Consider the following 24,022-nt stretch of genomic DNA (forward strand, 5'->3'; position numbering starts at 1 on the left):
GTCACTTAACCCCAATTGCCCTCCCCTCCAAAAAGCAAAAAAAATTTTAAAAAAATTTAAAAAATTGTTGTAAACAAATACCAAATGAGTATTTCCACATATGAATTAGAGCAAATAATGAGGATTGTACAAGGGATTCTGAACCTTTATTATGTGCAGTTTGCTTTTCCCCTCTTAAGTATATAATAAATTCAATGTTTTATTTTCAAAACTGTCCTGTTTGTTTCCTTCTGAATTTCCTTCTGTTCATTTTTGTGCATTTTTTTAAAACAATGCTTCAATAACCCTTTTCTTTTTTTACAATAATGAGGAAAGTAAGAAACAAAAACTCTTCTAACAATCATGCATAGTCAGGCAAAATATATCCACAGATTCATTCTGTCTAAAGACAGAATGTCTCATTGTGCACCTTAAGATTGTTACTTCTCTATAAGGAGGTCGGTTTCATACTTCATAACTGGAGTAATGGTTGATCATTTCATTCACCCAATTTCTTTAGTGTTTCAAAGACTTGTTTCTTTACAATATTGTCATTACTGTATAAATTACGGTCCTGGTTCTGTTCATTTCATTCTTTTTTAATTCATACAACTCTTCCAAGGTTTCTCTGAAAAGGCCCCTTTCATAGTTTCTTACAGGGTGATAACATTCCGTACGTAACATCATATATCATAATGTGTTCAGTCATTCCCCAATGAATGGGTATCTCCTTAGCTTCTAGCTCTTTGCCATAACAAACAGAGCTGCCATAAATGATTTTTGTACCTATGGGTCTCTTCTCTCTTTGGAGTACTGGCCTAGCAAGTGGAATTGCTGGTGTGCTCATCAATCTTATCGGAATTTATTTTCCTCTGTCCTAAACTATTTTTCCATCCAGAGGTAAAATTTCCTTCATGGGTTGCCTTGATGGAGAAAGGAAAATTCCACATCTCAAGTCAGAGTACCTAATTTCAAATTCTGTTTCTGAATACATTTATGGATATGACCAATGTGGGAATATAATTTGCCTGACCATGCATATTTGTTACAAGGGTTTTTTTTTCTTTTCCCTACAATTTTTTGGGGTAGAGAGGAATGGGAAGAGAACTAGGGATAGGGTTCACTCTCTAAAAAAGAACAGGAATCAGATATGCAGGATGTCTTTGAAAGTTATATGTTGCATTTATTATACAGCTACTAGCATTTATATAGCACTTTGAGACCTGCAAACATACTTAAGAACACAAGCAATCTATACTTAATAAATGTCCAGTTTCATATGCAATCCTCTTTTCTTGTTCTTCAGAAATACTCATTTTACTTGGTATTTGTAAAGTTCAGAATAAAAAAATGAAAAAGAAAAACAAATATAATAATTTCTATTTAATATCCACCAAATTTGTGACCTTGGGCAAATCATTTACCTTCCCTAGGTCTCAGTTTCCTTATCTGTAAAATCAGGGGGTGAGACTAGATGACCCTAGGAGGCCCCCTCCACCTCTAGCTCTATGGTTCTATAACCTCTTAATTTGACCTTGAGGATAAAAATAGACTAATGTTCTCCCCTTACCTTTTTTTCTTATGGCACATGACTGAGGAGAAAATTCTTTAAGAGTATTATCATCTTCTTAATCCATCTACCTACCCACCCACATACATATACCCACTCACACCACCCCTACTGATCTTTTCAGAAAATTTTTTAAAGGTGCCACACCTTTTTGGAATTTTTTTTTTTTTGGAATGTTAAACAAATGACCTAATAAATAGGATTCAGAAACTTTAAATAGTTTTGTACCGATGATTCACTTTATCTCAAATATATCCCTGAGATATATCTGATGGGCATTACTATGCCCTGAAACTATCACTAGGGTGGGGTGATCACTAACCCTCTAAAAGAATAGTTAGATCTACAAAAAAATCTGATCACTCTTTCAGTGTTTACCAGGTACATTCTGATGGATTTAGAGACATTCAGGGCTCCAAATTTCTAAGGAGCAAACAGGTTTTTATAAGCAGTACTATGATGAATGTGGTAGGATGCAACTTTTCTGGGACCAGCTCAGCCAATTGAGAAGGTGACAAAGAACTACTTCTACAGCTTTCAAACGAAATGCCTCAGCAATAAAGGCATCCCCTATACAAAAGGTCAAGTAAATGCCTCAACCAACAAGTCAGAGGTAGTTCTTACACTTTTCATTCACATGCATATGTCAGTATAAACAAAATTACTTACAGAAAGAAACGTCTCAATGTTCTCATGAATAAAAGAAGCAATATCCTGCCAATCCAGAATATCTCCAAGCCAGCTATTCTGACGATTTATAGTCATCTTGTGACCTTTGTGCTTTCCAGAATGTGTTATATTCTACAAAGTAAAACAGAATGCGAATATTACATCAAGTTAAGTTTTTTTTTTTAAAAGTAATGGATTTGATTGCACATGTATAAACTATCAGATTGCTGTGTCAGGTAAGGGTAAGGGGAGGGAGGGATAGAATTTGGAACTTAAAACTTAAAAAAAAATCTTTTAAAAATTGTTTTAAGGGGAGAAAAATAAAATATATTAATGTTTTTAAAGAGCACTGGACTTTTAGAAGTATATTTAAAAGTACTTAAACTTGTCAATATTAGTTTTATTGCTTGCAACAAGGAGGCATACTGGATAAGGCACTGGGCCTGGAGTCAGGAAGACCTACATTCAAACCTTGCCTTAGACACTTCCTAATTGTATCATCTGAGGCAAGTCACTGGGGATGACAATAGCACCCACCTTGCAGGGTTACTGTGAACATCAAAGGAGAGAATATGTAAAATCCTCTACAAACTTTCAAGAGCTACATAAAAGCTAGTTATTATTACTGCTTATACTTTTACAAACACATTTTTCTTCTCCTCTCATACTTTTCCAGTTTCTCCATTTCTCCTTACTTTCTCCATCTTTTCTTTCTTTTCCCTTCTCCATTTATCTTCCAGGTTTCTCTCTATTCCTTTGGATTCAAGGAACAGATGAACACAAGACTGTTAGGCCCTATTTCTTCACTCTCCCAGTAGTCAAACCACTTAACTGTAGAGGACAGACAGACAACTCATATTCCTCATATTTTGGGTTTAATGTATTTATTTATGCCCAAGAATTGTCAGGTCAGAAGTGGAGGAAGCTGGATTTAGTAGATACGACGCTGTGGCAGTTGCAGAAAGGCTTACCAGAGATGGTCAAGAAGTCAAGGCCTAGAGGCGATGGAGTTAGCAAGAGAAGACAATTCCTGTACCTGTGACAAGATGGAAGCTACTTTCTTAGCCTCCATTACCCTCTATATTTTCCTGAAAGGCAGGATTCTAATAGCTAGGCATGGTAGTCAAGACCTATTAAGGCAGGAAGAAAGAAGTAATAGTCCTATTTCAGGAGGATGTGAACATGTGTATCTGTAAAATCTGCATATTTGAGTTCATGTACACATACAAATACACACATATACACACACACACACACACACATATATGTGTGTGTATATATGTATAAATTTAAAATTTAATTGGGTTCAACTCTCCTCTCCACTATTATTTCAAACTATTTCCCTGATGACAAATTTTGCCTTCTAGTAACACTGCAGCACTTCTCCTTTTTTCATCTTGTTCTCTGTTTCTCTACCTCTCTCCATCCCATTCCCTATACCTGAAATTAACTCCTCCTATCCCCATCTGTTGAAGAGTATTCCTCCCTCAAGGTACCCATGTCAATGCCCATACCTCCAAAACAATGAAGCCTTCTGCAACAAGGCAGAAATGATTCCCTCCCCTCACATTTCTCAAAGCATGTTGTTTATACTTCTTCGAAATGAAAGGCAAACTATAGCTACTATTTTTTATTTTGGGTGATCACATGTAAAGAAATTAGGAAAAGGCTGGGTTGGCAGGAGTGAGGAATTTAAGACATGCGTGACTAACTGAAAATATAGGGGAAGGGGCAGAAAGGGGATGGAAATACACATTTATAGGATGCCTACTACATGCCAGGCACTGTGCCATGCACTTCTCCTATCTCATTTGACCCACAAAAAACCCGTGGGTTGTACTGTTATTATCCCCATTTTACAGTTGATGAAATTTAGGTAAAGAGAGTTTAAGTGACTTGCCCAGCATCACACAGCTAATAAGTTAAGTGTCTGGGGCTGGATCTGAACTTAGAACTCCCTGACTCCAGGCCTAGCGCTCCATCCACAGCACCCCTGGGCTGCCTCCAAAAAAAAAAATGGAAGAAATTTACTTCAGCTAGAAGAAACAAAGATAACAGTTAAAAGAAGTCCATTTAACTACCATTAAAATCCATGATGTTATTTACTGGCATGATTTCTGTCTTTGAATAGTTTCCTCCAATTCAGATGACATGAAATGTTTTCTCTGTCATTCACAATAAGGGTTAAAGATTTTAACTTTTTCTGTTGCTTACATAAATTGTTAGCTTTTCCACAAAAACTCGTAATTCCTCGCCTTGCTTTTATCATCCCATAGAGTTCCTCTCTTTTACTTCTAAACTAGAAAAAGTTGTCTCATGACCTTTACTTGTTTCTCTCTCACTTCTCAGCCCTTTTCAGTGTGGCTTCTTACCTTACCACTCAACTAAAAGTGCTCTTTTCAGAACTACTAGCGATCTCTCATTGACCAAACCAGACGGCCTTTTCTCAATTCTCATTCTTGTTGACCCTGTTGGCCACCTTCTCTTCTCTGGGCTTTCAGGAGCCTTGGTTCTTCCCTCTGACTAACCACTCCTCACTCTCTTTTGCTGGATCATCCTCCACTGGGCCTATGCCAAAGCTCTGTCCTGGGCATACTTCTTCCATAATTGGCTTGGTTATCTCATCAGCTGCCATGAGTTTAGTTAGTATTTATATACAAATGGCTTCCAGATTTATACATTCAGCCCTTGTCTCTCTTCTGAATTTTAGTTCCATAAATTTCAACACGTTTATTGGGCATTTCCAGCTGTATTTCCTGTGTCTACCAGAATCTCGATCTGTCCAAAACAAAACTCATAACCTTTTTTCCAAGGCCTACCTGTCCTCCAAACTTCCAAATATCAATGAGGGGCAGCACTAATCTTCTAGTAACCTAGGATTCCAACTTTGAGGTCATCACTGATTCCTCACTCTCTCTATCCTACCATCTACCTTATCAGTTGCCAAATCTTATTGATTCTGCCTCCACAAATATCTCACTATTGTCCTCATTTTCTACTAAAATGACCACTCTAGTCTAGGGCCTCATCATTTCTCAGATAACTGTAATAGTTCTCATTGGAGCCCCTGACCCTAGTCTTTCCTATCTCCAATTTATCTTCTAGTTAGATGCTTAATAAATGTTTCTGATTGACTGTTTAATCTGAATTTTCAGTGAAGGAGGTTAAGCAAAATAGTGAGAATACAGGTATATGTTATCCTGGTAAAGAGAAACAAAAGGGGTATTACAGAAATACCTATGTAAAAAGTCCTTGCAGATAAACATTCCTATCATTTTCACTTCATATTTGCTTGGAAGAAAAAGTAGCAATTAATGGCTTTATTAATTTCCTGGCCCATCAGTACATGAGTTAAAAAGTACAACTTTCTACCCATGAGTTCCAATTCCTTGCCTTGGACTTAGTTAGACCTAATACCAGCACCTCACTACTGCTCTCCAAACCCACTCTAGATTAATGTTATTAATCACAGGTCAGTCACTAAGACAAACAATGGCCTTCGTTTACTGCTTCTTCTCTCTCAACTTGTTAAAGTTATAAAAGCAGAGTTTCTGCTATACCCGCACAAGCACTGGGGAAAACTACTCCCTTTTCCATTCTGTGCTTCGCCCGGAGCTCATAATTCCTGCTAAATTTGCACTGGTTGGGAAAGCACATACCTAAGACTAGCAGTTACTACAATGCCACTATTTTTCACTAAGTAATATTACACAGACAATATTCTGTTTGTAAGTTTGGAGTTAAACATAAGTAGATTAAAAGGGGGAAATTGTGAAGATTTGGTAAAGGTTTTGTTTCAGACAGAGATCCTCAGCCTTTTCTGTAGGGGATGTACTTTTAACATTATAAAATTAAAAACTTTTCTGGTATCAGGGGTAAGAAATAAAAGGAAATAAACAGAATGTGATAGGGGAGGAACTGTTTATTTTATGCAAAGAAATATGTAAGTCTAAAAGGACTTATCAGATTAGGGTCTAACATTGACTGGTCAATTGCAACTGATTAATTGCAGAGCCTAAGTTGAGACCTTACACTCAACAAATGAAAATAATAACTTATTAATTGAACCAGTATCCCTATATGTTTGCAGATTTTACAAAATAGTTTTACAGCTGACATAGAATCTTAAAGGTCAGAAGGTATCTTTGAGATCATCTAGTCCAAATGCCATTTGAAGAATGAAAACCGTCTCCAACATATCTGGTAAATAATCACTGACTGGTCTGGAATGCTTCCAGGGATGTGGGTGTCATTATCTTTTAGGTAGCATTTTCCATTTCTGGACCACTCTATTAGGGATTTTTTTCCTTATAATGATGTGAAATCTACCTTCCTAGAAATTCTGTATCTTTGTAAGTTGCAGCAATTACTCACCTTCACAAACCAAGAATGATACAGTCTGTCCCAGAGCTCTAGTACTTGTTTTTCAATCACAGCAGTATTATTCACTTTATCTCCCAAAATCTTATGAAGCTACAATAGACACAAAAACAGGTTTGGTATTACAGAAAACAATAAAATGAAAATAAAATTTACTGGCATGAATTTACATGCTCCAAATAAACTCTGGTATTCAAGATTTTTTACAAAGTACATAAACAGTAAATACTAATTAATACCCCACAATTCAAAACTCTAATGAAACCTTCTTTTCTTTATTCTTCTGCTTACTTCTATTATTTCATTAGGTATCTAAGGTAGTTAGCTTTATTCTAATGAACAAATGAAACATACTGTGAGAAAAGGAATCATATTCGCCAGTTAACTCTGCAAAGAAAAGTCCTGCGCCATTGTATGTTGGTGTTTGTCATTTGTGGTCACTGAGTGACTACATTATACTATAATTATGATTATTATTGTTAGAGTTTAAAAGTAACTCTTATATAAGTTTTTGTAAACCTACTTCAAGAGTAATAGATTTTCAATGACATTATAGATATAGATAATTAGATTTCTGCACCTGAGTTGTCAGTTTCAGACACAAAATAATTCTTTTTTGTGAAAAAAAAAAAAAAGCTAAAGTATTTGTATTAACAAATTTAATTTAACAAATGTTAACCAACAAATAAAATTAAGAAATATCTAGTGGAACAAATTATATAACATGTCAAAACTATCTTCTATTAAGTCATCCAGTTATTTCATTTATCTTTTGTCTTGTTTTTAGAAAGAAAAAAATTTTTTGTTATTCCATATATCACAAATATCAAACATGAACATTTCCATATAAAGAAAAAGATTGTTCATGAAACCAAAAAGTTATTAAGTACAGCTTGTATTTTTAAAAGACTATACTAAATTCAACATGTTCAGCCAGTTATTTCAAAGATCACTTTTATATCTAATCATGATTTTATATTTAATCTTGTTAGATTTGGCTCACTGTTTCTATTTATTTAGGTCTTCTGCTGATTTGAAACCTGACCATGCCATCCAACACAGAAGTTTCTGGCTTTTTATGATTCAAAAATTTGATGATCAAATTCTCTATATTATCATCCAAATCAGGTCTACATACTGAAGACCTCTCTTTAGTTGAACAATAATTGATTATTCTGTATTTGGGGGCACAACTGCTCAACCCATTACAAATCCAGTTTTACTTATCATTTGGCACTAGTCCATGACACTTTTTTTTTGCCAATTTACAAAAATTTTAATATCTAGTGTCCTTATCCCTTAATATCTATAAATATAAAAAATAAAACAAAAACATCTTGGTTCCCCTTTCTCCAGCATAACTGAGAATTAATGGCCTGAGACTGAGGATGAAGTAGTTCACAGTTTAAAGGGGAAAAAAAAATTCTGCACTGTACTTGGGAATACTGATATTGCCTATAGTTTTCCATTTTGTCCACAAAGAAACTTAAGAAGGAATGTTAAGTGGCGGCCAGGTAGCACAGTGAGTAAGAGCACCGGCTCCAGTGTCAGGATGACCTGGAGAACGAATCTGGGGCTCAGACACTTAGCACCCACCCAGAAACACCTGGCCATGTAACCTTGAGCAAGTTACTTAACCCCGATTGCTTAGGGGCAGCCAGGTGGTTCAGCAAGTAAAAGCACTGGCTCCAGTGTTGGGATAACCTGGAGATCAAATCCCAGGCTCAGATACTCAGCACCACACCCAGAAATAACTGGCCTTGTAACCTTGAGCAAGTTACTTAACCCTGATTGCTTTAAAAAAAAAAAAAGAAGGAATGTTAAACATCTTGCTGAAATCCATATGTAAAACAACAGCCAGTGCCTCTTTTCCATTTTATGTCCTCTAATATTGGCTAAAGATTAAAGTCTAAAGCAAGCAGGCCTTTAAGAATAAACCATAATGAGTACCAATTCTCGCCTCAGACAACTTAAGTATTGGTCCAAATAGCCTGACTCTCACCAGGCCCATTATAATACATATGAATACAAGTTGGGTCCTAAAAAGAATCCTACACACCAGAGCACTCAGAAGAAAAGATATGTTTCTCCTAGACCAGTTACAGCTACATCTAAGCCAAATGCAAGGACACTCACATACCCTATAAGTCTAGGAATGATTGGCCATATATATCATAAAACAATTGTAACTATTACTTATTATTATGATTACTACTAAGGATAATAATAACAAGAAGAAAGGGAATAAGCATTTATAAACTGCCTACTGCCAGGCATTTTATAAGTATCATTTCATTTGATCTTCATTACAACCTTAGAAGGAAGGTATTATGATACCCATTTTACAGTTGAGGAAACTGAGGCAGATGGAAAATAAGTGACTTGCCAAGGGTCACACAATTAGTAGTAATTCTAGTAGTATAATGGTAGTTATAAATTACTACATTTTTTTTTACAAAAAAATCATCCCTGTGGGTCTTTTGTGTTTAGCATTTCTTTTATGTGGTTCACAGCTAAAAAAAAAAAAGTCCAGTGGTATAGTTTGTCTTACATATCTGTAGATATGTAATGTATACAATGTATTGTACATTACATACCTCATTTCTTTCTTTTGGGGAGATCCTTGACATAAGCCAGATCTAAACTTTAAGTCATTTTCCCAAGAGGTGCAGGGTGAGGGCCTAAAGAACCAAGGATAATGACAGTCTAATCTTCTCTCTGAAGGCCTGGATCCCTCAAGCCTAAATCTGGACCACAAGCATGAGCCGAGGGTCAGATGCTCCCTCAGGGGTGGAGGCTGACAGGCACCCTAGCACTCCTTGGCCCAGCAACAGTTCTGTGCTATTCTACTTGGAGGATGTTTTTACTTGCCTGGGATTAAAGGTCTCCTTTCTTTCAAGGCCTATCGTTAACATCTCTGGAAATTTCTGTTCCTCTTCCCTCTCTTCTCCATAGGGAGAAGTGTGAACAGCTGCCACTGTGGAAGAAAGCAGTGGGAGCCTGAAGGAGCTGGGGTTGTGGCAGCAGCCAGGGCGTTCGAGGTCCTGCGACTGCCATCCCCTTCAGCCTTCTTTATACTCCACATTTTCAGCTGCTCTATCTCTCATCTCCTGAGGCCTCCAGTCAGAGGCCATCTCCCTGTCCAAGAGCTAGCCAATACCTACCCCTTACTTCCCACTCCCTGTGGGCTCACAGCTGCCATGGGCAGCTCACAATCGCATCAATCTCTACCCAGCTCAGTCCTGTCTCTCCTCAATCCCCGTTTTCTTCTGCCTGACCACTCCAGTTAGTTTATTGGCACCAGACACTGGTGACACAAAGAAATGCAAAAACAATGACTGTCCTCAAAGAGTTCTGTCTAAAGGGGGAGACAACATGGTAACAACTCTGTATAAACAGGACTAAGATTAAAGAGGTCTGGGAAAGGTCTCTAGCAGAAGGTGGGACTTGAACTGAAATGAAGAGCTCCAGGTATGGGTAGACAGGGAAAATGCTTTCAATCAGGAGATGGAGTGTCCAGTATGTGTAAAAGCATGCAGGCTAGGGTCACTGCACTGCAGGATATGGTATAAGAAAACTGGTAGGGTAGGAAGAGGTGAGGTAATAAAGGGATTTAAAAGCCAAACTGAGATTTTATATTTGATTATCAAGGTAAAAAGGAACCACAGGATTTTACTGGCTAGGGAAATGATAGGCTCAGACCTTTTTTTTAAGAAGACCTAATTGACAGCAAAGCAAAGGATGGTTTAGAATGGGAAGAGTCCTGGAATAGAATAGGCCAGGTGTGAGGAAATGAGGGCCTGCACTAGGGTGGCTGCAGTATTAGAAAAGAGGCATATGGAAAAAATGTTCCATAGGCACAAGTGACAGGACTTGACAAAAGACTGACTATTAAGGGTAAGAGCAGGAGGTGAGGATCACCCCTAGCTTGTGAGCAAGGGTGACTGGAAAGACAACGGCATGCTGAACAACAACAGGGAAGCTGGGAAGAGGTTTGGAGGGCAGGATAATAAGTTCGGTTTTGGACATGTTGAATTTAAGACGTCTATTGGGGCATCCTATTAGAGATGTCTACTAGGCAGCTGGATATGAAGTTAGGAGAGAGGTAAGTGCTTGGATCTGAGTAGATCTGAGAGTCATTTGAACAGAGAAGATAATAGAAACCACTGCAGCTGATGAGATTACCAAATTAAACAGTATAGAGAAAAAAGGAGAGGGTAAAGGGCACTCTAGGACCGCTGGAAATCCTGCTCTACTGCTAAATTTCCCTTTATCCTAGGTTGCTAGGCACAGAGGAGGGATTTGGCATCAGGAAGACCTGAGGTCAAATTCTGCCTGAGATGCTTACTTCCTATGTGACTAAGAGCAAGTCTCTAAATCTCCTAGTCTTAGTTTCTTCATCTGTTAAAAAAAAAAAAGGGGGGGGGGGACATAGAGCACAGCCCTGGAATCAGGAGGACCTGAGTTCAAATCTGGCCTCAGACACTTAACACTTAGTAGCCATGTGACTTTGGGCAAGTCACTTAACCCTTTTGCCCCTCCAAAAAAATAAAAAGCAAAAAAATTTGGGGGCGGCTAGGTGGTGCAGTGAATAGAGCACTGGCCCTGGAGTCAGGAGGACCTGAGTTCAAATCAGCCTCAGACACATAACACAAAAACTGGCCTTGCGACCTTGGGCAAGTTACTTAACCCCAATCGCCCTCCAAAAAAGCAAAAGAAAAAGGGGGGGGGATAATAATAATTCTATTACCATCTAATTCACAAGGTTGTTGTAAGGATGAAATGAGAAAATATGTAAAGCACTTTTGTAAACTTCACGTGTCATACGAATGCCAGCAATTACTATTATTAGATTTCATCCTGTCACACTCATGAGACTCTCTTTTGGAATATACTGAATTCTTGGACACTTTTCCTATCATGTTCTCTAAGCCACAATTATTTCTTGAAATGTTTTTCCCATCTTTTTGTCTCAGAGATAATTTGTGACATATTGCTACAATTTCACTTTTGAGAGCTTTCACATATTTAAATACAATTGTTTTTCTCTTTGACTACCTCAAACTACTGGGACAGTCACTTCTCTCCTGATATTCGTGCCACTTCTACTCTACCCTTCAGTTCTTTAATCAAAATTAAGTGTGCTACCTAACAGTTTTTTCTGATTCTTCAACCTAAGTGATGAAACTGTCACCAAACAAAGCTAAAACTGATTATAATCTTGACAAGGTAGAAGTTTTTGAAGAAAATTAAACTTAGAATGCAGAAGAAAGACCCATATAGAGAACTGAGGAAGCTTACGTATGTGTATTCATGATACAATGTTGATTAAATTAATTTTAAACTAAGATCAATAACTACATTGAAACTTTAATTTCACAAGTTGTTCTCTATTCTGTCCAAAAAGTTAAACTGTATCCTCCATTATTTGATAATAAAGAGTTGCCAAAAATATACAACAAACAGGAAGAAAACAGAAAAAAAAGATACTTTCCCACCTTACCTTATGTGTTATCCATTCTCGACCATACTGATAGACATTATTAGCTGCAGAATTGAGAGCTCTTTGAACTACCTGAGCTTCAGGAAGCCAACTGAGGTTTAAAAAAAGGGAAAGATTAAAGTATATTTTTAGTTAACAGCAGATAATGAACACAGAGTCATAAGCTGCCTCAGTGGTGTAAAAGAAGCTGTGTCCATTCTAACCCTATCTCCTGGATCTGGTCTAAGTTCTCTACAGGAATTTTTCCTCTGCACTCTAGGTTTTATTTTCTCTTTCCAAAACCTTCTACCTTAGTTGTCGTGGATTTCTCTAGGGTCATCTAGACTTGGTTAGTTTTATTTACCGAGATAGATTAAGCAAATACAAATTCTGTCAGAGGGTTCATTGAGAATAATAATCATATGGGGGAAAGAATATAAAATACTGAATTTTTTCCTTTTTTCCTTTTTCTTAAGAGATGACAAGATGGCACAGCGGATAGAGTGCTGGGCCTGGAATCAAGTAGCCTTGAGTTCAAATCTAGCCTCAGACGCTTACCAACCATGTGACCTTGGGCAAGTCATTCAACCTGTTTGCCTCAGTTTCCTCAACTGTAAGAGATAATAACAGTATCTACTTTGTGGAGATGTTGTAAAGCTCAAATGAAGTAACATTTGTAAAGTACCTACATGGTAGGTGCTATATAAAGCTAGCTATTATTCAAAAAAATTGGAAATTTTTGATTATGAAATTTTTAAGAATGAAGATAAAGTATCCACAAACTGCTAAGCAATCTTTACTCTCCCAAATAATTAAAAAAGTAAAATCTTTTGCATATAACATTGACTATGGTATCAAAGCATTACAACTATCCTACATCGATTGACAAGTAGTACTACAAACTCCAAAATGCAAAAGAAAATGCCATTTCTGTGTCTACAGGTTACTAACATTTGGATTCAATGCCTTTTTAAAAAAAAAAATTGGTGGTTCTTTCTGTTGATGTCTATAACGTTAAGGGAATTTGAAGATCTTCCCTGTCCCTTAATAGGCCCATGTGACCTGCTTTGAGCTTTGGCCCAGGCCACATTTTGAGTCACACGGAGCCACATTTGAGTCGGAGGAGTTTGCGGAACAGGTGAAGCAGAAAGAGGAGAGTGAGGCAGAGCTGAGGAGCGCTAAGGCAGAGCAGCTAGCATGAGAGGGAGAAATTTTGCCTAGGGGAGCTTGTTTGTGGGGAGGCACTCCCTGGATTGGTGATGTGTATAAACTTCTTTGTTACCATGGTGGAATTGGCTTTCTGGTATCTGAATAATTATCTTGATTTCATCTTTGAGAAGAGAGTTTGTTTTATTCTTTGATTTAAGCCTGGAAATTAGTCTGCATATTCACAGCAACTGCTATGGGTACTGCACTGGTGATGTGATGCCTGGGGCAGATGTTGACAGATATGTTCTTATTCTTCTAAATAGAGCTAAAAGAACTTTAAGTAGGGTAAACAAAGATAGAAACCTCTAAAGAGATTGTGTTAAAGTGACTGTGTTAACCTGGAGTTCATTGTTTTTATTTTGTGAGGGGCTGGGGGTGAGAGGAAGGACTGGACCTGTGATTTCACTGGTATTGAGAAAACCTCCTCTACCAATACATGCTGGCACAAGTTCTGCAACCTACAGTTATGGGGAGTAATTTGTATAGGGCCACAAAGCCCACAAGCTGTCAGAAGCAGAACTTAAACCCAGGTCTTGATAACACTGAAGGTGACTTGCAGTCACTATGCCTCTCCTGTTCCATTATAAAATCTGGTAAAATGATTATACTCAAGTTACCCAGTTGCACACAGTGAATGGAAGGCCAGCTTTGGAAAGAAGTTATGGGTTTCAGTTCCACCTTTAACACATACTATCTCCATGTGACCCGGGTAAGCCACTTAACCTCAAAGTGCTCTAGGCAATAAGGATGAAGTTGCAAAGAAGGTGCCAACCTGTCTTAGCAGAAGGAGGCAAAATTTCAGGTCTAGGGACCGTCTCCATCCCTTCTGGACAAAGTGAAAACATGTTGAGAGGTCTTGAATAACTACTAGTTTTAGAATGGATCACTTTTTACAAAGTAAGTGAAGATTTCCAAGGTCTCTGATATTGGGGGAAGAGTATTTTTTGTCACTAAATCATTATTCCTACATGAAAGAGAGCCTAGTCTATTCAGTTTTTTTTAAAAATTATAATCTCTACATCAAAGGAGCAATGCCTAGCCACATTACCCATTCCCACTACTCTGGTCAAACCTCAGACTTCAGCAAGGTGGCCTTACTTCGCCCATTCTGGGTGGTTGGCAACAGTCTCGTTGATTAAGTTGCTTGTGACTTGAATCATGTGTACACTCTCTTGATGCACCTGGGTTAAAAAAGAAAGACTTCGAATGAAAAGCAAATAATGCTAAAACATTTTTTTAAGATTAACAACTACTAGCAAAAAATGCTTAAACTTAAAATTGAGCTTGTATCAACCATTCAACAAATGGAGGTAGTGTGACATATGAGACAAAGGGCTAGCCCTGGAAGTCTGGAAGACCTTAAGTCAAATCCTGCTTTTGACACATTTGGGTGTGACAGCAAAGGCAAGTCATTAAATATCTCAGTGCCCTAAGAACTCTCCAAGATTCAAAACTGCAGAGAAGTTTTCTACCTGCATGGTAAAGGAAGCTTAACTTCATCTTTAATACATCATGTTTAACTGTAGAGGACCACAGGCCAGTGAGGCTCTGACCCTGATGGCTGAATAAGCCCTCTCAGCCTCAGACCCTGCCACCAGCCCTGGATCGGTTGCCCATCCCCTAGGAAGGCTCACAGGCATGGGCATCACGTCCTTGTGAGAAGTGTGGTATGTGATCCCACCTTGGGAACAAGGATGCCCACAGAGTTCTCAGGGGAAACTATCATAATGTTGCAACGTAATATTAACTAGAAGCCTTGGGAGAACTCCATCCTGTTCTAGGGAGGTTTGGAACATTCTGCCTGGTACTCACACCCTGATAACAAGGACAGAGTACACGGCCATCACATACGAGGCGAATGGGAACTAGGGCAATGGTGTAATCCCAAAGATAGTGGCTTATGATGATTATGCAGGTTTACACTATATATACGGGACTCTTGGCTGAATAAAGTTGACTCTGCTATCCACCGCACAAGAGTCCCGGCTTGTCACACCTCTGGGCAAGTACCTCTTTTCCAGTCTATTGTTTCCACCTAACTTTTCCTTCTCAGCTCTGCTGCTGGCTGGGAGGTCTCCTCTCTACCACCATCTCAGGCTCTGCCACAGAAGGGCAGGGTCGCTGGAGTTGGTTCCCCACATTTAACCTTGCTGATAGCAGGGTTGAAGAGTGTTCTGTTAATGCACAAAATCATTTAATAATGTTTTCTAAATGTGAGCTGCAACCTAGTAACTCTCCCTTTAAAGGGGTGAGATAGGGATTCATGGGCCAAGTGCAACCCCCTGAAGAGCCATAAGGAAGCTGGACCTAGTGGCAGGAATAGTCCACTAGTCTTAGGGGAGATTGTATCTCTTTTTAGTTCTGTCAATGAGAAGGGAATGCCACAAGGGTCAGAGGCAGAGAAGATCAGTTTGTGGGAGCACTTTCTACAGGGATTAGCATGGGGAAAAAGCTAGACCAAAGCCAAGTCTAACTTGACAGTTAACCTGTTTAAATAATGGCAGTAGGAAACAGAAAGCTACCTAACCAACAGAAATGTCAGGAAGCATTTAAAAGCTATTATAAATGTGATAATAATAAAGGTATTTAATGTCTTAATGCATAAATAAATTCTACTCCAATATTTGCTAAGTGTCTGCTACTGTGCATTGATTATTTTTCTTGTTCATACCAAAATAACATTCAGATAGCAGTATTTGTGCTATCATAAATAGTAGAGTCAGCCATGTCTTCTGATGATAATTCCAAATAAAATATTAAGCACTATATCTTATTCCAAATAAAATCTTAAGTACTATACCTTTGCTGTAAGGAGGAGGGCCAGAAGAAGGGTTCCTATTACTAGCAAAAATATGATGAAAATGCTGATTATTTTATCTAGCATTTTCTCCAACCACACGATCATCTGTGCAAAAAAAGGAGAGAAAACAGGATTTACAAAATGATGTTCCATCAATTTTGTTTATTTATTCAAATGCAAGATAGACTGTATTCTTGGCATTAGAAAAGATGGCATTTGAAAAAATGTTAAAATGTAAGCAATTCTGCAAATTAAATTACATATATACACAACAGAACATAGATTATAAATATGCCTGGAAATTATCATATAAAAAATGGCATCCAATTTAAACATCAAGTACATTTATTTGTCTTGAGTTCATGTTATGAAGAATTTGGGGAGTATTCACAAAAAAAAATCTGGGAAAAGTAGTTTGGTACTTTTAATTTTCAAAGTTTAGCTTTGTCAATAATTAAAAATAAATCTGAATCATTGTCAAGTTTTACTAAAGTTTAATTTAAAGAAATTATTTTGAAGAAATATTTATAGTACTAAAATTACATCTAACCACTGAAGAGTACAAAAGTGTTAACTACACCACCTGTAATACAGTTGTCTTACATTAATACAAAGAAAATAAAAGCAACAGGTTTGATGTGAAAATAACTTTTTTTAGATCTCATAAAAAAGAAGGAAAATCTGATTTATTAAAACCTAAGGAATTAATATATTAAAATGCCTGAAAAATATGTTTACGGAAAAAGGCATTCACAAACTTACTTATCTTTCTTTTGGGTTTATTACCACTTTTGCCCTAAATGCTACGCAATGTAAAAAGCAAAAAATACCTTTATTTTCTGAAGTTTGCACGAAAATACACATACTGGATCTAAAAAATATGGCAATGTCTCCTATGTGTGACTTTCTGCTGATATCCCACCTTTTTTTACACGCTGAGATCCTGGCACTCATCTTCACTTCAGGTTATTTCAACATTACCATTTTACTAGTGGTTGTTGCTGAAAAGTGACACTGTATTTCCTTCAGGGACTAATTTGCTCAGTAATTTTGCAAGCAAAAATCTACATTTTCTTTCCTGAACAAAGACATTTAATATTTGAGAAAGAATACAACTGTACACAAAAAAATGGAGTAATTTTTCTTTTATTAACTAATCATTCTGAGGAGATGCTTCAGAATTCTAAACTGCTTTACTATTTGCAAGTTAACCAAAGTGATTTCATGAATAGTAATAGTAATGCTGTTTCTATAGACTTGTTACATTAGTAATATTTAAATTTGGTTTACTGACATGTATTTTGCCAGAAGGGCCTGTGTGCATATCACCTGAATTATAAAAACAAAATAATGATGAAAAAGTATTGTGAAAAATTTTTACCATGGGAAACGTAAAAAAACCAAAAACTTTAATTATTATTAGGTTATTGACTAACTGGTTTCTAAGTTACCTTCCCCCATTTCTTCCATGTAATTATATATGTAATCAAGGCTACTGTTACTAGACCAAAACCAGATTTATCCTGGAGAATAAAGCTTATCTTTAAATGTATTTTATTAAAGTTAATGACATAAAATCATAAGGATTAATTTTCAATGCATGCTGTCAAAACACCCAAGACAAAAGCAAGTGTAGGGTAATAAACAGCGATTTAAGATATGGAAGGTCTTTTTAAGATATATCAAATTTTGAAATGAACAAAAAAGGAAGCTATACAAATTTATGTAAAATTAAGCATTCTGAAATCAAGGATACTTATGCTATATTTATATTCAACAAAACAATTACATTTTCTACTTAAAATACAGTATGTACTTAAAATACAGTATGTTATATATTCCTAGACAGTATTTAAAAAAATAAATTCCTTGGAAATTGCAAATACTTATCTATATATCTGTAACAGAAAATATATGATCTATGAACAGTATATATCTTAATTACAGATATTTTAAAATATACACATTTAGAATCTTCATAAAAACTCATTTTTTTATAATCTCCACTCATAGCCAACCTTAGCATTTAGACTGGGGAGGAGGAAATATTTTTTCCACAGCCCCCTAGAAAAAAATTAACCAAGAGCGAGTAAAGTAAAAAAGTAACTTAATTTGAATTTTTGTTAATATTTTTAAGATTTATAAAACATTTTATTTGTATACTTCAAAACTTAAGAACATAAAACTCTATTCATTAAGTTTGTGATTGGTAAGTTGTTCTTAGGCCATAGGATAGCTAGCTAAGGGGTCAGAAATGGAAAACTAAAGGGAAGGGTCAGATAGGCAAGCAAAGGGAATCAAAGACACAACAAATCATAGAAGGTGAGAAATGAAAAGAACCTTTAGAAAAGGACACAAAACGATAGCTTCAAAAAACCTGAGAAGACATATACTGATGTAGAGTGAATTAAGCAGAACCAGGAAAAGAAGTTATGTTATAATGACAACACCGTAAAAAAAAGAAAACAATTTTGAAAGACTTAAGTTCTCTGTTCAATGCAATGAATACTACCCATCTCTTGAGAAGGAGATCATATTATCTCTAAGGTAACTTTTCCAGTCCTAAATTGTGCAATTCTATGAAAAGGTAATGATTTTGCCCATGGTGAACAAGGTGTGACATCCATCAAGTAGTATTTATTGGATAAGCGTCTGCTATGTGCCAGGGTTATACCTTAGAAACGATCTCCTCCAATCCCTTCATTTTTACAGAGGAAGAAACTGAGGTTCAAAGAGGTTAAAATGACTTGGGTGCAAAAGTAAAAAAAAACAGATTCGGAGTCAGGGACCTGGGTTCTATGAGTTAGTATTTGTGCTACACTGCGCTTTGGAATGATCAAGTTCACCTTTTGTCTATTTGAATCCTACTGGAAGTAACAAATTGTGGGGAAAAAAAAGAAAGCTGGGGGGTGGAGAATGGAAACTAACCAGGAAAAAGTGGGCTGAATGGGAATGAAAACTACAGATTATGTTAACATGATGGGAACATCATGGGAACAGTGTATGTTTATGCACTGAGTAGATTATGTTTAGTTTTGCCTGGATCCAATTAGACAAAAGTTATTTTTTTCCTTAAAGTCTAATATTACTTTTGTTAAGTATAGCCCATTTAGCTCCTCCTCTTGGATTATTATTACCCATTATTTCAGGCAGAGGATGACTTTGTCCTATAAATTTGTTTCCTGGTAAGACTTTTGAACTCTCACACTACAGGGGAGAGTAGTCATTCTGGATAGCTTTAAAAAATAACTTGGCAGCTACTCAGAAGTAACCATAAATAGTAGACCAGAATGTCACCACTAGTTAAGGCAACTTAACTCATATGAGCTGTGAGCTCCCTTCAGCACCACACAACTGTTAAACCAATTAAAGAAAAAAGAAATCCTTTGCTTTACAATCCTAGAAACAACTTCTTTTCATCTTATACCATAAAGGCAACAGTTACTTTTCAAAAATACCATTTAGCTACATACAAATAGGTAGAGGATTTCCTGCAACTTTTAGTAAAAATGAAACTTTAATGTTTACTTAAATTGGGAAAGTCCTTAAAGAGTGCTATTTTCAACAGAGGAGGAAAATACAACCCTACAGATTTCAGACATGGGTCAACACTGCCAGAATTAATCATAAATTAAATATTTTTACTGTCTACCCAAAGTTCAGGTGTTCGTAGTATCCTCACTTTTCCTTCGCTTTTAAAACCAAGTATACTCTTATCGTACAGTGAAAGAAATGCTTTCCGTGAGTAACATGCCCATCTTGGAACCTGACAGAGTACTTCCAAAAAGTGAGTTACAGTCAAGCTGTGTTTATGTAGAATATTACCTCTCAGTATGTGGTCAAGGATTGGATAAAATTAAGTTCTGCATCACCAGCTGTCTGCTGACCATTTCAAATGGTGCATCTCAACTTCAACATATTCAAAGCATCTTATTTCTCTCCAACCACAACCCCTGGGAATCTGTCACTCTAACCCAACTGACCCTTCTTCTAAACCTCCCTATTTCTCTCAAAGGTATCACTCTTGAAGATCCAGTGAGCCAGGGTCGCAACCTTGCTGTCTGTCATCTTTGGATTCTCATTCTCTCTTAGCCTGCGTAAGTAATCGATCAGCCAACGTTCATGAATGTTCATTAATGTTTATTAACGTTCATTAACGTTCATTCACGTGCCCAGGGCTGTGCTAAGCAATGGGGATGTAAAGAAGGGTAAAAAGACAGTCCCTGTTCTCGAAGAGATTGCAGTCTGATGGGGGAAGACATGCAGACGGCCAGGACAGCAGGACACATGCAGGATAAAAGGCGGTAAGATGAAGAAGGACGAGAAGAGGTTTCTTGCCAAATGCGAAGTTTTAGCTGAGACTTGAAAGAAAGTCAGGAGGCAGAAATGAGGGAGAGAATTCTAGGCAAGGAAAATGCCTGAAGTTGGGTCACTGGACTGCAGAATATGTAGAGACTGAGTAAAGTGTCAGAAGCCTGGAAAGGTAGAAAAGGGCTCTAAAAAGGGTTTTTTAAGCTATAAAGGGCTTTTAAAAAGTCAAATAGAATATTTTATATTTGATCCTGTAAGTAATAGGGAGCTACACTCAAAGGACTGAGGTGATAACACATACAAATATAAATACAAGATAGTTGGGGTGGGGAGAGGCAGTTATAGGTCTCAAGAAAGGTCTGTAGAAAGTAGAGTATGAGTTTTGACTCGAAGGGAAGAGATAGATTCTATGAGGTGAGAGTGAGGCACTCCAGGCATAGCAGACTAAGAGGGAAGAGAGAGGGGAAGAGCGCTCCTGTGTAGGAAGAACAGAGAAAAGGCCAGGCTGAACAGGAGATTGTGGGAATGGAAATAGCAAATGATGAGGCTGGAAAGGGAGGTTGTGAAGATCTTTAAAAGCTAAACAATTAATTATGGTAAATGAATGTATGAGATATTAGCATGCCACAAGAAATGATGAAAGGGATGGTTTCAGAGAAAACTTGTATGAACTGAGACAGAGTGAAATGAACAGAACAGGAGGTAAAGATAAACAACTGTCCCCCTGCCTTCACACTGGCCTTCCCTCATGCCAGAATGCATTCACCTCTTGACTCCTTAATTTCTTTCAAGATTCAACTGAAACATTACCTTCTCCATGAAGCCTTTCCTGATGCCCTCCAGATGTTAGTACCTTCTCTTCACAACTTATATCTGTTTTATGTGGGGCAGAATTACTGACTCTGGAACTAGAGGACTTGGATTCAAATCCTGTCCCTGATGCTAATGACCTGTTTGACCTTAAGCATCTCATTTGACTTCCCTGAGCCTCAATTTCCTTAACTGTGATATGAAGATACTGGATTAGATCCAATTAGATCCAAGGAATTTTCTGAATCTAAATAGATGATCCTGTGACGTACATAAGTTTTTGTTGCCTCCCCAATAGACTGTATACTCCTTGAGTGCAGAAACTCTTAAATTTTTTTTTTGTATATCCAGTGCTTGGCATAATGCCTGGCTCACAGTAGGCACCTAATAAAGCGACTATTTTATCAAGAAAAGAAATGGACACCAACAGGAGGGCTTGTGTGGCTTGTTTCCTTTTCAGTAAATGTTTAATACGAGCATTCCCAATTTGTGAACCATTATACAAATGTGGGCTCCTGGCTGGCCATGACAAAACAAGGAATTTTTAAGCTCTTTAGGGATGGGGATTTCATCACATCTCTAATTTTAAACAAGTTACCATGAACACTATGGCAAATTTAGTATTTTATGACCTTCCATAGCTTACACAAAAAACTATGATAACAGTTGGGAATTCTGAAGGAAATAGACTTGAAAAGCAAGGTTAGGAAAAAAAACCCAATGCATTATTAGTAGCAACCAATATATTCATTTATTTACCTTCTTATTAAGCCAATGCCAGAGCTTGGAGATTGGGGGGGAAATGAGAAGAGAACAGTAGAAGATTATTATAGAATTCAATGAAGGGAAAAGATAAAGAAATTTGTCTAAAACATGAGAATAAAACCATTCCTGAACAAAAAGAAACTAAGGAAAAAAAAAAAGAGTTGAGAAATTTGTAATTCAGTATCTTCATGTCCTAAAATCCACCATATTCCACTAAATGAATGTTGATGGCAAAATTTTGCTACTACAATTAATTATAAAGGCATAAATGCAATGTTTGAAGAGCATTCTTTTTATCAATTATGTTAAAATCCCAAAGATTAGATTTATATTTGTGAAGGTCATTTTTATAAGTCGTATATCCAATTAATCCAAGAAATTTATGAACTGATGTTTACATGCGGCTTTTAAAGCATTTTTCTACAAGTATAAATATGCTTTAATCTCCTATTCTAAGTCATGAATAACTTCCTGAATTTAAAAAACCTAAATAGGAGACAAATCTAGATGATGCTACTTTGGTTCCTACAGGGCTGACTGGGTGGTGAGGTGGGAAGGCAGTTCAGGCCTGCTTTTATAAAAAGTATGCAAATGAATATAGTATAAGTTTAATTAATTTAAAACGTTGTGATGCCTATAGTATAAAACTTAAAAAAAACATCTTGAAGAGGTGAAGGAGGAAATCTGGACAATGCTAAATTAGCTTCCAATTTGGCATCAGAGGTCCTGGGTTTGAATGTCAGCTCTTCAGGTGAAACCTACATGAACATTGAAGAAAAGTAAAGTAAATAATGAATTGTGAGTGGTTTAATTATCAAATATGTTAAGGGTTTCTGACTGAACTGAAAGTCATTTTAATCTCAAATATATATATATATATATATGCAGGGGTGGCTAGGTGGCCCAGTGAATAGAGCACTGGCCCTGGAGTCAGGAGCACTCGAGTTCAAATCCAGCCTCAGACACTTAACACTCACTAGCCATGTGACCTTGGGCAAGTCACTTAACCCCAAATGCCCCTCCAAAAAAAAAAAGGCAAAAAAAATGTATATATGCACTTCACATAATGAAAATAGTTTACTTAATTATGTGTTTGACACTGAAGAAAAATATTAAAACTAGGCAAATTTGTTTTAAATAAGATAGTTTATATTACTGTTCTATTTGGTGACAGACTTCCTCCTGATAGTGAAAATAACTCACAAATATCCATAATTAACTTAATTTATAGATGGTTTAATTCCCAATTATCTGAGTATCTGTTCTGATTTAAAAGACAATAATGGACTCCTTTAACTTTCTGCTATAAATGAGAATTAATGTGATAAATAAGGTAATAATAACATAAACACTATACTTTCTTTCCTCTTTACAAATGCTGTCCTTATAACAACTCTGTCAGGAAGGTGTTGTAAGTATCATCCTCATTTTACAAATGCATAAAATGAGGTGCAAAATATTAAGAGCATAAAATTAAGAGTCAGGAAACTTGGGTGAGAGTCTCAGCTTTGCCATTACCGACCTGGGAATCAAAGTTCAGCACTCTCAGCCTTTTTCTTCCACTGTGTTTGAAAGTAAAAACTAATTAGGGCATAGGACGAGATGATTTTTCACCTGGGAACATGAAGCAGCAATGTCTCCAGTGTCAGAGTAGATGGAGTAATAAGGACAAGTTATCTGACTCCTAGTCCCTCCTCTTTCCACTATACTTAAGGTAAAATTAAATCTCCTTAAAATGTGCAATATGTAGCTTTAAAAATGAATCCTTCATCTACTTCTGGGCTTTGAAGAATAGGTATTAAGATTCAATCACAGAAACAAGACTCAACTTTTGTAGGAAAGAAGATTAAATTAGGCCTTTTCTGGTTTGTGACATATAAGATGCTTCTCATATAATTACATGCTCCTCTGTAGTTATGAATATTAAACATTCAGATCACAATTTCATCTTGGTTTTGCTATTCCCTTGCAAAGGAGGAATCCCTCATACACCTAGATGAAATTAAATGTGAAATCCCTGACTACAAGGAAAACATTGATTGAACAC

At 36.7% G+C, this 24,022-nt stretch overlaps 1 protein-coding gene across 2 annotated transcripts in view; it reads right to left on the bottom strand.

Moving 5' to 3' along the window:
* The window catches only part of TMEM245 (transmembrane protein 245), a 100,400-nt gene that overhangs the window by 49,187 nt on the left and 27,191 nt on the right, over window positions 1-24,022 (bottom strand). The window contains exons 7-12 of one of the 2 annotated variants that reach the window (XM_069106010.1): window positions 21,970-21,993; window positions 16,090-16,194; window positions 14,388-14,470; window positions 12,102-12,192; window positions 6,593-6,691; window positions 2,219-2,350 (exon numbers count right to left, since the gene is read on the bottom strand). In XM_069106010.1, coding sequence (XP_068962111.1) covers window positions 2,219-2,350; window positions 6,593-6,691; window positions 12,102-12,192; window positions 14,388-14,470; window positions 16,090-16,194; window positions 21,970-21,993 — 534 coding nt within the window. The remainder of the gene's footprint in view (window positions 1-2,218; window positions 2,351-6,592; window positions 6,692-12,101; window positions 12,193-14,387; window positions 14,471-16,089; window positions 16,195-21,969; window positions 21,994-24,022) is intronic. The other variant, XM_069106013.1, reaches the window with a different exon arrangement.

This window comes from Petaurus breviceps, unplaced genomic scaffold, assembly GCF_028583685.1.
Source record: "Petaurus breviceps papuanus isolate PSGF00001 unplaced genomic scaffold, PetGlider_PUasm1.0 138, whole genome shotgun sequence".
Taxonomy (NCBI): domain Eukaryota; kingdom Metazoa; phylum Chordata; class Mammalia; order Diprotodontia; family Petauridae; genus Petaurus; species Petaurus breviceps.